General features: G+C 51.2%; 1 protein-coding gene across 9 annotated transcripts in view; it reads right to left on the minus strand.

The window, feature by feature from the left end:
* LOC139256026 (ATP-binding cassette sub-family C member 3-like) overlaps nucleotides 1–13,911 on the minus strand; it is a 91,957-nt gene that overhangs the window by 16,500 nt on the left and 61,546 nt on the right. For 2 of the 9 annotated variants that reach the window (XM_070874106.1, XM_070874105.1), the window contains exon 16: nucleotides 363–564. The exons of 6 other annotated variants lie outside the window; for them this stretch is intronic. In XM_070874106.1, coding sequence (XP_070730207.1) covers nucleotides 442–564 — 123 coding nt within the window. In that variant the 3' untranslated portion in view covers nucleotides 363–441. Of the gene's footprint in view, nucleotides 1–250; nucleotides 565–13,911 lie in introns of those variants that run through there. One more of the 9 variants, XM_070874101.1, reaches the window with a different exon arrangement.

The following is a 13,911-nucleotide window of genomic DNA, read 5'->3' on the forward strand; positions in this document are numbered from 1 at the left end:
AACGGTGGCTCAACACAGCTCACTCAGCACAGGCCGGGGATGGAGCCTGGGCCTTGCCTGCTGTGTGTGGGGCTCAGGCCCACACTGGGTGGGAGCAGCTCACTCAGCACAGGCCGGGGTTGGAGCCTGGGCCTTGCCTACATTCTGTGTGCTGCAGTTACCGGATTTAGCCTTCGCTGAAACCCCCAAACTATTTCTAACGGGGCGGTGCTCTCTGTAGGGCCCGTTTCTCACGCGACACCCCTAATACCTGGAGGGAAAAATACAGGCAAGCGACTGGAACAGAAGGCAGGAGACTGAGCGGTATGGAGTAAGCCAGCACCAGGAGGGTAGAGAGGACGTCAAACATGCAGAGCAGGAGGTCCTCCACACACGTTGGGATCCGATCGTCTATTGTCTCCATGTCCTGCGAGAAACGGTTCAGGATTCGTCCGACCGGCGTTAGCTCAAAGTACTGCATAGGACAGCGGAGGGTTTGGTTAAGCAGGTGAGCATGCAGAAGAGAAGAAGCACGGATACAGCACACTGCAAACAGCAGCTGGGACTCGATGTAGGACACGACGCCTGTTGGACGAGAATGGAGTGTTACTGGCCTGAGTTACCATCGTAACAAAACCCAGCTTGCTCTCCCCCAAGGGCCTCAACTCTCACTATATAGCAGTGTAGAGGGAGCTTTACTCTGTATCTAACCCGTGCTGTACCTGCCCTGGGAGTGTTTGATGGGACAGTGTAGAGGGAGCTTTACTCTGTATCTAACCCCCTGTACCTGCCCTGGGAGTGTTTGATGGGACAGTGTAGAGGGAGCTTTACTCTGTATCTAACCCCGTGCTGTACCTGCCCTGGCAGTGTTTGATGGGACAGTGTAGAGGGAGCTTTACTCTGTACCTGCCCTGCGAGATGGGACACTGGGGACAGCTGTGGGAGCGGGAGTTCCAGGCCCAGATAAAGGGCCCGAGTGTCGGGAGGAGCCAGCTGGTGCAGGGACAAAAAGTTTTTTAAAAAATCGAAATCGAAGTGTGACATCACAGCCAAGCGGGTAAGTGATTGGCTGGTGGATTGGTGAGTATTTTTCTTTTTCTTTTCAGTAGGAAATCTTTGGCATTGCTGTAAGTAGGATCTGCCAGTAAATATATGTGATCTTTATTATCTAAGGAGAGCTGGATAATTAAATCGGCTACTTACTGAGTAATGGCTGGGTGTGTTGTGCTAAGGTTTAGAGTTTAGTTCTACTCGATAGTGTAACTCGTGGGATGACAGGACAGCTCAGTCCCGTGGATTGCACATCCTGCGGCATGTGGGAAGTCCAGGATGCTTCGCGCAGCCAGGACGACCACGTGTGCAGGTGGTGTCTCCAGCTGTACCAACTCCAGCTCCGCGTTTTGGAGCTTGAGCGGCAACTGGGGTCACTGCGGTGCATCCGTGAGACTGAGAGCTATGTGGATAGCCCGTTTCTAGAGGTGGTCACCCCACAGCATAAGAGTGTGCAGGTAGAGAGGGAGTGGGTGACCACCAGACAGAAGTGGAAGACTAGGCAGGTAGTGCAGGTGACCCAGAGTCCACCTCGCTCTCCAACCGGCACTCTGTTGTAAGTACCGGTGGGGGCGATGGTGCCTCTGGGGAGTGCAGCCAGAGCCAAGTCCACGACACCATGGGTAGCTCAGCTGCACAGAGGGAGGAAGAAGAATGGAAGAGCGATAGTGGTAGGGGATTCCATAGTCAGGGGAGCAGACAGGCGTTTCTGCGGCCACAGACGTGACTCCAGGATGGTAGCCAGGGTCAAGGATGTCATTGAGCGGCTGCAGGGCATTCTGGGGGGGAGAGGGTGAACAGCCAGAGGTCGTGGTCCATATCGGGACCAATAACATCGGTAGGAAGAGGGGTGAGGTCCTGCAGGCAGAACTTAGGGAGCTAGGAGAGAGATTAAAAAGCAGGACCTCAAAGGCAGTAATCTCCGGATTACTCCCAATGCCACGAGCTAGTGAGTACAGAAACAGGAGGATAGAGCAGATGGATACGTGGCTGGAGAGATGGTGCAGGGGGGAGGGCTTTAGATTCCTGAGGCATTGGGACCGCTTCTGGGGGAGGTGGGACCGGTACAAACTGGACAGGTTGCACCTCAAGAGAGCCGGGACCAATATCCTCGCGAGGCAGGGGGGATTGCTAGTGCGGTTGGGGAGGGTTTAAACTAGCTTGGCAGGGGGATGGGAACCTGAAAATAGATTCAGTAGGGAGGGGAGTAACGCTGGAATTAGAAAGCAAAAATAAAGAAAGTAAGTTTGAAGGAGAGAGGAAACAAGCAGGAAAAAAGGGTAAAAAAACAAACTTAAAGGCACTTTGTTTAAATGCACATAGCATTTGTAACAAAATAGATGAGTTGACGGCACAAATTGAGACAAATGGGTATGATCTGATGGCCATTACAGAGACATGGTCGCAAGGTGACCAGGACTGGGAACTAAATATTCACGGGTATTTGACAATCCAGAAGGACAGACAGAAAGGAAAAGGAGGTGGAGTAGGTCTATTGATAAAGGATGTAATCACTGCAATAGTAAGAAATGATATTGGCTCAAATGAAACAGTTTGGATGGAGATGAGGAACAATAAGGGGAAAAGTCACTGGTGGGCATAGTCTATAGGCCCCCTAACAGTAGTAACTGTGTTGGTCGGAGCATAAACCAGGAAATAGCGGGGACTTATAAAAAGGGAACAGCAATAATCATGGGTGATTTTAATCTCCATATTGATTGGATAAATCAAATTGGGGGGTCAGGGTAGCCTTGAGGAGGAGTTCATAGAGTGCGTAAGGGACGGGTTCCTGGAGCAGTATGTAACGGAACCAACCAGCAGGCAGGCTATCTTAGATCTGGTCCTGTGTAATGAGACAGGATTAATAAACAATCTCCTAGTAAAGGATCCCCTCGGAATGAGTGGCCATAGCATGATTGAATTTCAAATTCAGATGGAGGGTGAGAAAGTTGGATCTCTAACCAGCGTACTAAGCTTAAATAAAGGAGACTATGTAGGTATGAGGGCAGAGTTGGGTAAAGTGGACTGGGAAAATAGATTAAAGAGTAGGATGGTTGATGAACAGTGGTGTACATTTAAGGAGATATTTCACAACTCTCAAGAAAAAAATATTCCAATGAGGAGGAAAGGGTGTAAGAGAAAAGATAGCCATCCGTGGCTAACCAAAGAAATAAAAGATGGTATTCAATTAAAAACAAGGGCATACAAAGTGGCCAAAACTAGTGGGAGGACAGAAGATGGGGACGCTTTTAAAAGCCAGCAAAGAACGATTAAAAAAATGATTAAGAGAAGATACACTATGAAAGTAAACGAGCACAAAATATAAAAACAGATAGCAAAAGTTTCTACAGGTATATAAAAAGGACAAGAATGGCAAAAGTAAATGTTGGTCCCTTAGAGGACAAGACCGGGGAATTAGTAATGGGGAACATGGAGATGGCAGAAACTCTGAACAAATATTTTGTATCAGTCTTTATGGTAGAGGACACTAAAAATATTCCGACAGTGGATAGTTAAGGGGCTATAGCAGGGGAGGAACTTAACACAATCACAATCACTAAGGAGGTGGTACTCAGTAAGATAATGGGACTAAAGGCAGATAAATCCCCTGAACCTGATGGCTTGCATCCTAGGGTCTTAAGAGAAGTAACGGCAGAGATTGTGGATGCATTGGTTGTAATTTACCAAAATTCCCTGGATTCTGGGGAGGTCCCAGCGGATTGGAAAACTGCAAATGTAACATCCCTATTTAAAAAAGGAGGCAGACAAAAAGCAGGAAACTATAGACCAGTTAGCCTAATATCTGTGGTTGGGAAAATGTTGGAGTCCATTGTTAAAGAAGCAGCAGCAGGACATTTGGAAAAGCAAAATTTGGTCAGGCAGAGTCAGCATGGATTTACGAAGGAGAAGTCATGTTTGATAAATTTGCTGGAATTCTTTGAGGATGTAACGAACAGAGTGGATAAAGGGGAACCAGTGGATGTGGTGTATTTGGATTCCAGAAGGCATTTGACAAGGTGCCACATAAAAGGTTACTGCACAAGATAAAAGTTCATTGGGGGTAATATATTAGCATGGATAGAGGATTAGCTAACGAACAGAGAGAAGAGAGAGTCAGGATAAATGGTTCATTCTCTGGTTGCCAACCAGTAACTAATGGGGTGCCACAGGGATCAGTGCTGGGACCCCAACTATTTACAATCTATATTAACGACTTGGAAGAAGGGACTGAGTGTAACGTAGCCAAGTTTGCTGATGATACAAAGATGGGAGGAAAAGCAATGTGTGAGGAGGACACAAAAAATCTGCAAAAGGACATAGACAGGCTAAGTGAGTGGGCAAAAATTTGGCAGATAAGAACATAAGTACATAAGAATTAGGAACAGGAGTAGGCCATCTAGCCCCTCGAGCCTGCTCCGCCATTCAATAAGATCATGGCTGATCTGGCCGTGGACTCAGCTCCACGTAACCCTTAATTCCCTTATTGGTTAAAAATCTATCTATCTGTGACTTGAATACATTCAATGAGCTAGCCTCAACTGCTTCCTTGGGCAGAGAATTCCACAGATTCACAACCCTCTTGGAGAAGAAATTCCTTCTCAACTCGGTTTTAAATTGGCTTCCCCATATTTTGAGGCTGTGCCCCCTAGTTCGAGTCTCCCTGACCAGTGGAAACATCCTCTCTGCCTCTATCCTGCCTATCCCTTTCATTATTTAGAATATAATGTCGGAAAGTGTGAGGTCATGCACTTTGGCAGAAAAAAATCAAAGAGCAGGTTATTATTTAAATGGAGAAAGATTGCAAAGTGCCACAGTACAGCGGGACCTGGGGGTACTTGTGCATGAAACTCAAAAGGATAATATTCAGGTATAGCAAGTGATCAGGAAGGTCAATGGTATCTTGGCCTTTATTGCAAAGGGGATGGAGTATAAAAGCAGGGAAGTCTTGCTCCACTTATACAGGGTATTGGTGAGGCCACACCTGGAGTACTGCGTGCAGTTTTGGTTTCCATATTTACGAAAGGATATACTTGCTTTGGAGGCAGTTCAGAGCAGGTTCACTCGGTTGATTTCGGGGATGTGGGGGGGTTGAATTATGAGGAAAGGTTGAGTAGGTTGAGCCTCTACTCATTGGAATTCAGAAGAATGAGAGGTGATCTTATCGAAACGTATAAGATAATGAGGGGGTTGACAAGGTGGATGCAGAGAGAACGTTTCCACTGATGGGGGAGACTAGAACTAGGGGGCATGATCTTAGAATAAGGGGCCGCCTATTTAAAACAGAGATGAGGAGAAATGTCTTCTCTCTGAGGGTTGTAAATCTGTGGAATTCGCTGCCTCAGAGAGCTGTGGAAGCCGGGACATTGAATAAATTTAAGACATAAATAGACAGTTTCTTAAACAATAAGGGGATAAGGGGTTATGGGGAGCGGGCGGGGAAGTGGAACTGAGTCCATGATCAGATCAGCCATGATCGTATTAAACGGCGGAGCAGGCTCGAGGGGCCGTATGGCCGACTCCTGCTCCTATTTCTTATGTTCTTATATGCCCTGGGAGTATTTGATGGGAGTGTAGAGGGAGATTATTTTTTTTAATTCACAGAATCAGAAAGTACAGCACAGACCATTCGGCCATCGCACGTGCCCCAGTGCTAACTCTTTCTGTCGTTATCTACCCTAGTATCGTTTCCCTGCCCTTTCCCTATATCTTTTTATATTATCATTTACAAATCCTTACCCAATTGCTTTTTAAATGATGTTCCAGTCTCTGCCTCAGTAGCCTTGCGGTAAAGTTCTCTCTATTCAAATAACCTTGTGTGTGAAAACATTTCTTCTAATTTCTCCTTCATTCTCCCAGTGATTATAAAATCCTCAGTGTCTGCCCCTTGTTAGCGACTCACCAACACTGGGCATGATCTTTCACCCCCTCAAAACCTTCCCGAATTGCGAACACCTCCAATTGATGGGGTGCGGGATGGCAGTGCTTGTGTTACTGGACAGGCAATGCAGAGAATGCCAGTCAAACCCCAATCTGGACATAAACGGCTGTCGGATTGTGGTAAAAACTCACCTTGTTCAGTGATGTCCCTTAGGGCAGGAAACCTGCCGCCCTTACCCAGTCTGGGCCTACATGTGACTCCAGTCCCACACCATCATAGGCAGTCCCTCGGAATCGAGGAAGACTTGCTTCCACTCCCAAAGTGAGTTCTTTGATGGCTGAACAGTTCGATACGAGAGCCACAGACCCTGTTACAGGTGGGACAGACATTCGTCGAGAGAAGGGGTCGGTGGGCTGGTTTGCTGCACGCTCCTTCCGCTGCCTGCGCTTGACCTCTTCACGCTCTTTGCGTTGAGACTTGAAGAGCTCAACGCCCTCTCGGATGCACTTTCTCCACCTCGGGCAGACTTTGGCCAGGGTCTCCCAGGTGTCGGTGGTGATGTTGCACTTTACCAGCAAGGCTTTGAGGGTGTCCTTATAACGTTTCCACTGTCCTTCTTTGGCTCGTTTACCATGAAGGAGCTCCGCTTAAAGCATTTGCTTAGGGAGTCTCGTATCTGGCATGCGAACTATGTGGCCTGCCCAGCAGTGCTGATCGAGTGTGGTCAGTGCTTCAATACTGGGGATGTTGGCCTGGTCGAGGACACTGATGTTGGTGCGCCTGTCCTCCCAGGGGATTTGCAGGATCTTGCGGAGACATCGTTGGTGATATATCTCCAGCGACTTGAGGTGCCTTCTATACATCGTCCATGCCTCTGATCCATACAGGAGGGCAGATATTACTACAGTCCTGTAGACCATGAGTTTGGTGGTAGGTTTGAGGTCCTGGTCTTCAAACACTCTTTTCCTCAGACGGCCGAAGGCTGCACTGGTGCACTGGAGGCGATGTTGAATCTCTGCATCAATGTCTGCCTTTGTTGATAAGAGGCTCCCGAGATATGGGAAATGGTCCACGTTGTCGAGGGCTGCGCCGTGAATCTTGATGATTGGAGGGCAGTGCTGTGCGGCGGTGACAGGTTAGTGGAGGACCTTTGTCTTACGGATGTTAAGCGTAAGGCCTATGCTTTCATATGCCTCAGTGAATACATTGACTACATCCTGGAGTTCAGCCTCTGAATGTGCACAGACGCAGGCGTCGTCCGCATACCGCAGCTCAACGACAGAGGTTGGGGTGATCTTGGACCTGGCCTGGAGGCAGTGTAGGTTAAACAGCTTCCCACTGGTTCTGTCGTTTAGTTCCACTCCAGCGGGGAGCTTGTTGATTGTGAGGTGGAGCATGGTGGCGAGGAAGATTGAGAAGAAGGTTGGAGCGATGACGCAGCCCTGTTTGACCCCGGTCCGGACATAAATTGGGTCTGTAATGGATCCGTTGGTAAGGATCACGGCCTGCATGTCATCGTGAAGCAGGCGAAGGATGGTGACAAACTTTTGGGGACATCTGAAATAGATGAGGACGCTCCATAGACCCTCACGGTTGACAGTGTCAAAGGCCTTTGTAAGATTGAAGAAGGCCATGTATAAGGGCTGGTGCTGCTCCCTGCATTTTTCCTGCAGCTGTTGCGCTGCAAAGATCATGTCCGTTGTGCCCCGTAGGGGACGAAATCCACACTGTGATTCCGGGAGGAGCTCCTCGGCCACAGGGAGAAGTCGATTGAGGAGAACTCGAGCGACAACTTTCCCAGTGGCTGATAGCAGGGAGATTCCCCTGTAGGTGCTGCAGTCGGACTTGTCCCCCTTTTAAAAAATGGTCACAATCACTGCATCTCTGAGATCTCCCAGCATGCTCTCCTCCCTCCAGATGAGAGAGATGAGGTCATGTATCCGCGCCAACAGCGCCTCTCCGCCATACTTTAGCGCCTCAGTGGGGATTCCATCTGCACCCGTAGCCTTGTTATTCTTGAGCTGGTTTATGGCTTTGTCTACCTCGTGCAACGTTGGGGTTTCACTGAGGTCTTGGCGGGTCGCATGCTGTGGGATGGAGTTGAGAACACTCGAGTCAAAGGCAGAGTCTCGATTGAGGAGATCTTCAAAGTGCTCCTTCCAGCAGGCCCTGACAGCCTCGGTGTCCTTGATGAGTGTTTCCCCGTTCTTGGCCAGGAGTGGGGTGGGGCCTTGGGAGTTTGGACCGTAGGTGGCCTTGACTGCGATGAAGAATCCTTGCATATCGTGGCTGTTGGCCAGTTGTTGTATCTCCTGTACTTTCTCCATCCACCTCCTGTTCTTTAGGTCCCGGGTTTTTTGTTGGACCTCAGCCTTGAGCCGTCTGTAACGTTGCTTTGCAGCTCCCGAGTTGGGTTGTTGCTTGAGGCTCAGAAATGCTCTGCACTTACGATCTATTAGTTCTTGGATCTCCTGATCATTTTCATCAAACCAGTCCTGGTGTTTTCTGGTTGAGTGACCAAGTGTCTCTTCACTGGCACTAGTTATGGAGGCCTGGAGGGCAGACCAAGCACTGTGGGCATTCAGCATCTCAGGGTCATCAAGGCACGCCAGATTAGCTGTGAGGCGCTGGCTGTATAGGGCTCTTTTAGCTTGGTCATTAAGTGCCCCAGTATTAACTTTTTTGCGGAGCTGCTTCTGCTGTCCCCTCTGTTTTGGGGCTATGTTTATGTTGATGATGGATCGGATTAGGCGATGGTCCGTCCAGCAGTCCGTCCTGTCATGGTGCAGGTGATGCGCACATCCTTGCGATCCCTGGCTCGGACGATGACATAGTCGAGCAGGTGCCAGTGTTTGGAGCGAGGGTGTTGCCACGATGCCTTGTATTTGTCTCTCTGGTGGAACAGGGTGTTGGTGATGAGGAGTTCGTGTTCTAGACATTTTGTCAGGAATAGGGTACCGCTGGAGTTGGCTTTCCCTACCCCCTCTCTGCCAGTCATGCCTCCCCAGAGGGCTGTGTCTTTGCCGGCCCTGGCGTTAAAATCACCCAGGAGGATCAATTTGTCACCGATGGGGACACGGGACAAGGATGTTTCGAAGTTGGAATACCCCAAGTCACTTACACAATCTGGACATAAACGGCTGTCGGATTGAGGTAAAAACTCACCGAGTTCAGTCTTAGGGCAGGAAACCTGCTGCCCTTACCCGGTTTGGGCCTACATGTGACTCCAGTCCTACACCAATCTGGTTGTTCTTAACTGCCCTCTAAAGTGGCCCCTTAGTTGTACCAAATCTGCTACCAGCGGTTCAAAAAGGCAGCTCCCCACCACTTTCTCAGGGCAACTAGGGATGGCAATAAATGCCGGCCTTTCCAGCGACACCCACATCCAGAAAAAAGATTCCCTTTAACCTTCTCTGCTCTGGCGTAAAAGTCCCAATTAAAAAAAAAAAATAGGAGCAGGAGTCGGCCATTGGGCCCCTCGAGCCTGCTCCGCCATTCAATAAGATCATGGCTGATCTAATCCTGACCTCAACTCCACTTCCCTGCTTGCTCCCCACAACCTTTGACTCCCTTATCATTCAAAAATCTGTCTATCTCCACCTTAAATATATTCAATGACCCAGCCTCCACAGCTCTCTGGAGCAGAGAATTCCAAAGATTCACGACCCTCTGAGAGAAGAAATTCCTCCTCATTTCCATTTTAAATAGGCAACCGTTTATTCTGAAACTATGCCCCCTAGTTCTAGATTCCCCCATGAGGGGAAACATCCTCTCTGCATCTACCCTGCCAAGCCCCCTCAGAATCTTATATGTTTCATTAAGATCACCTCTCATTCTTCTAAACTCCAATGCGTATAGGCCCAACCTGCTCAACCTTTCTTCATAAGACAACCCCCTCATCTCCGGAATCAACCTAGTGAACCTTCTCTGAACTGCCTCCAATGCAAGTATATCCTTCCTTAAATACGGAGACCAAAACTGTACGCAGTACTCCAGGTGTGGCCTCACCAATACCCTGTACAGTTGTAGCAGGACTTCTCTGCTTTAATACTCTACCCCCCTTGCAATAAAGGCCAACATTCCATTTGCTTCCTGATTACTTGCTGTACCTACATACTAACTTTTGTGTTTCATGTACAAGAACCCCCAGGTCCCTCTGTGCCGCAACATTTTGTAATCTCTCCCCATTTAAATAATAATTTGCTTTTTTATTTTTCCTCACACTTTCCCACATTCTCGTCCATCTGTCAAAGGTCTGTCCACTCACCGAGCCTGTCTGTATCCCTTTGCAGATTCTTTGCACCCTCCTCACAATTTACTTTCCCACCCTCATCATCATAGGCAGTCCCTCGGAATCGAGGAAGACATGTTTCCACTCCTGAAGTGAGTTCTTTGGTGGCTGAACAGTCCAATACGAGAGCCACAGATCATCGTTGAGGGAAGGGGAGGGTGGGACTGGTTTGCCGCACGCTCCTTCCGCTTGGTTTCTGCATGCTCTCGGCGATGAGACTCGAGGTGCTCAGTGCCCTCCCGGATGCACTTCCTCCACTTAGGACGATCTTGGGCCAGGGACTCCCAGGTGTCGGTGGGGATGTTGCACTTTATCAGGGAGGCTTTGAGGGTGTCCCTGTAACGTTTCCTCTGCCCACCTTTGGCTCATTTGCCGTGAAGGAGTTCCGAGTAGAGCACTTGCTTTGGGAGTCTCGTGTCTGGTATGCGAACAATGTGGCCTGCTCAGCGGAGCTGATCAAGTGTGGTCAGTGCTTCGATGCTGGGGATGTTGGCCTGGTCGAGGACGCTGATGTTGGTGCGTCTGTCCTCCCAGGGGATTTGTAGGATCTTGCGGAGACATCGTTGGTGATATATCTCCAGGGACTTGAGGTGTCTACTGTACATGGTCCATGTCTCTGAGCCATACAGGAGGGCGGGTATTACTACAGCCCTGTAGACCATGAGCTTGGTGGTAGATTTGAGGGCCTGGTCTTCAAACACACTTTTCCTCAGGCGGCGTTGAATCTCCTCATTAATGTCCACTTTTGTTGATAAGAGGCTCACCCACCTTTGTATTATCAGCAAACTTGGCTACATTACACTTGGTCCCCTCATCCAAGTCATTAATATAGATTGTAAATAGTTGAGGACCCAGCACTGATCCCTGCGGCACCCCACTAGTTACAGTTTGCCAACCGGAAAATGACCCATTTATCCCGACTCTCTGTTTTCTGTCAGTTAGCCAATCCTCTATCCATGCTAATATATTTCTGAGCTTTCCTCCATTCCTGTCCATTATTGTTCTGCGACCTCGTGCTGTGGCTTTAATTCCACAAGTTGCAGGTCTGCTTCCCAGTGTCCTACAGCCAGCTGCAGCTTGTGTGACACTGACCGACATGATGGCGACCGGCCCGACCCGACAATGACGCCTGCTGACACCAACCGGCCCGACACCGACCGGCCCCGACACCGACACCTGCCGACACCGACACCGACACCTGCCGACACCGACCGGCCCGACGCCGACACCTGCCGACACCGACCGGCCCGACGCTGACCGGCCCGACCCAACGGCGACCGACACCGACACCGACCGGCCCGACACCGACACCTGCCGACACCGACCGGCCCGACGCCGACCGGCCCGACACTGACCGGCCCTACCCAACGGCGACCAGCCCGACACCGACACCTGCCGACACCGACCGGCCCGACGCCGACACCGACACCTGCTGGCCCGACACTGACCGGCATTACCCAACAGCGACTGGCCTGACACCAACCGGCCCGACGCCGACCGGCCCGACACAGACACCTGCCGACACCGACCGGCCCTACCCAACGGCGACCGGCCCGACACCGACACCTGCCGGCCCGACACCGTCCGGCCTGACACCAACACCGACCGGCCCGACGCCGACCGGCCCGACACAGACACCTGCCGACACCGACCGGCCCGACAGCGACACCGACCGGCCTGACACTTGCCGGCCCGACACCTGCCGACACCGACCGGCCCGACACTTGCCGCTGTGCTTACATCGATCGAGGTCCAATTTTGAGTATTTTTGTCTGCGCCCTGGTACCAGGAGACCACTCATTCCCTCGAGCCTGTTCCACAATCCAATGAGATCACGGCTGATCTGTTCCTCAACCCCATTCACCCGCCTTTGCTCCGTATCCCTCGATACCCTTACCCAACAAAAACCGCGCGATCTCAGGCTTCAAAGCTCCAATTGACCCCCAGCCTCCACAGTCATTGGGGGGGGGGGGGGGGGGGAAAAGAGTTCCCGATTCCCACGGCCCCTTGTGTGAAGAAGTGCTCCCTGATATCACTCTGAACGGCCTGGCTCTAATTTTAAGGTTCTATCCCCTTGTTCTGGACTCCCCCCACCGGAGGAAACAGTTTCTCTCTGTCCACCCCATTAAATCCTTTAATCTTCTTAAACACCTCGATCAGATCACTCCTTAACCTTTTAAACTCGCGGGAAAGTAACCCTTTATGCCTCCATATCATTCGCTTTTCCCGAAGGTGGTCCCGTGAAATTCATTCACCCAGAGCCTGCCCACCCGACGCTCCACGAGATGAAAATCAGTTTGTACAATGTCCACTTGTATAGATAAATGTTTTAAAATATAGATTCTTACTGGTCCCATCCAACTCGTGCCAGGAATGGCAGATTGTTAAATGTTTCCCGGATTCAGAGGGGTTTGTGCTCAGGGGGAGGGGCTACGTCTAACCGAACTCGCTAGACGGGATTGGGCCGAGCCATGACTTACACCCCGCCCCTTTCCGCAGGGTGATTCCCCCAGAGTGTTTGCAATGTGTGCTGGTCACATGTGGAAGCCATTCCTTCACCTCCCACTTAAGCGGAAAGCACCAAGCGGTCTCTGCCACACAATGCACCCTCTCCTCGGGGAGAACTGCCACTGGTACCCGTACACCAGCCCTCACCGACAGGCATCTCTCTTTGATTGGGGGGGGGTGTGCAGGATTCCCTTCCTCGGGGTTTGTGACCCCCTCGATTTAAAGGCTCTCTGTGTCGTGGTGGTGCAAAGGCTGGAGACGCGACAGCTCGTAAACCGAGACAAATGCCAGCGGCAGACCAAATTCTGTTCAGATATCTGCGTGCAAAGGAGGTTGGTATTTGTTCACAGAATAAACCCCATCTAACTCACCCACAGCACACCTTTTAAGTTTGGACCAGTAATTTTAACATTTACAGATTCAGGATCGCTAAAATCTTCAAATCTCCCTGGAATTTTTTCCCAAGTTCACCGAGTGTCAGAATGCCACTGACCACACAGGTTAGTGAGGGGCAGGATTCGAACCCCCTCGCTCGGCCCAGGGACAGAGAACAAGCACAGTCCCCAAGCTGCCAAAACGTAAAAGGTTTGCGGAGGATCGATTTACTTCCCCAAACATGCTCCCAACTGAGGTGGTTTTAAACAATCGTCCATCCTGGATATCATTAGGAGAGAGCGGGAGAGCGAGAGAGAGAGCGGGAGAGCGGGAGAGAGAGCGGGAGAGCGGGAGAGAGAGCGGGAGAGCGGGAGAGAGAGCGGGAGAGCGGGAGAGAGCGCGGGAGAGCGGGAGAGAGAGCGGGAGAGCGGGAGAGAGAGCGAGACAGCGAGGGGGCGGAGACAGCGAGGGGGCGGAGACAGCGAGGGGGCGGAGACAGCGAGGGGGCGGAGACAGCGAGGGGGCGGAGACAGCGAGGGGGCGGAGACAGCGAGGGGGCGGAGACAGCGAGGGGGCGGAGACAGCGAGGGGGCGGAGACAGCGAGGGGGCGGAGACAGCGAGGGGGCGGAGACAGCGAGGGGGCGGAGACAGCGAGGGGGCGGAGACAGCGAGGGGGCGGAGACAGCGAGGGGGCGGAGACAGCGAGGGGGCGGAGACAGCGAGGGGGCGGAGACAGCGAGGGGGCGGAGACAGCGAGGGGGCGGAGACAGCGAGGGGGCGGAGACAGCGAGGGGGCGGAGACAGCGAGGGGGCGGAGACAGCGAGGGG

This window comes from Pristiophorus japonicus, unplaced genomic scaffold (genome assembly GCF_044704955.1).
Source record: "Pristiophorus japonicus isolate sPriJap1 unplaced genomic scaffold, sPriJap1.hap1 HAP1_SCAFFOLD_678, whole genome shotgun sequence".
NCBI classification, from domain to species: domain Eukaryota; kingdom Metazoa; phylum Chordata; class Chondrichthyes; family Pristiophoridae; genus Pristiophorus; species Pristiophorus japonicus.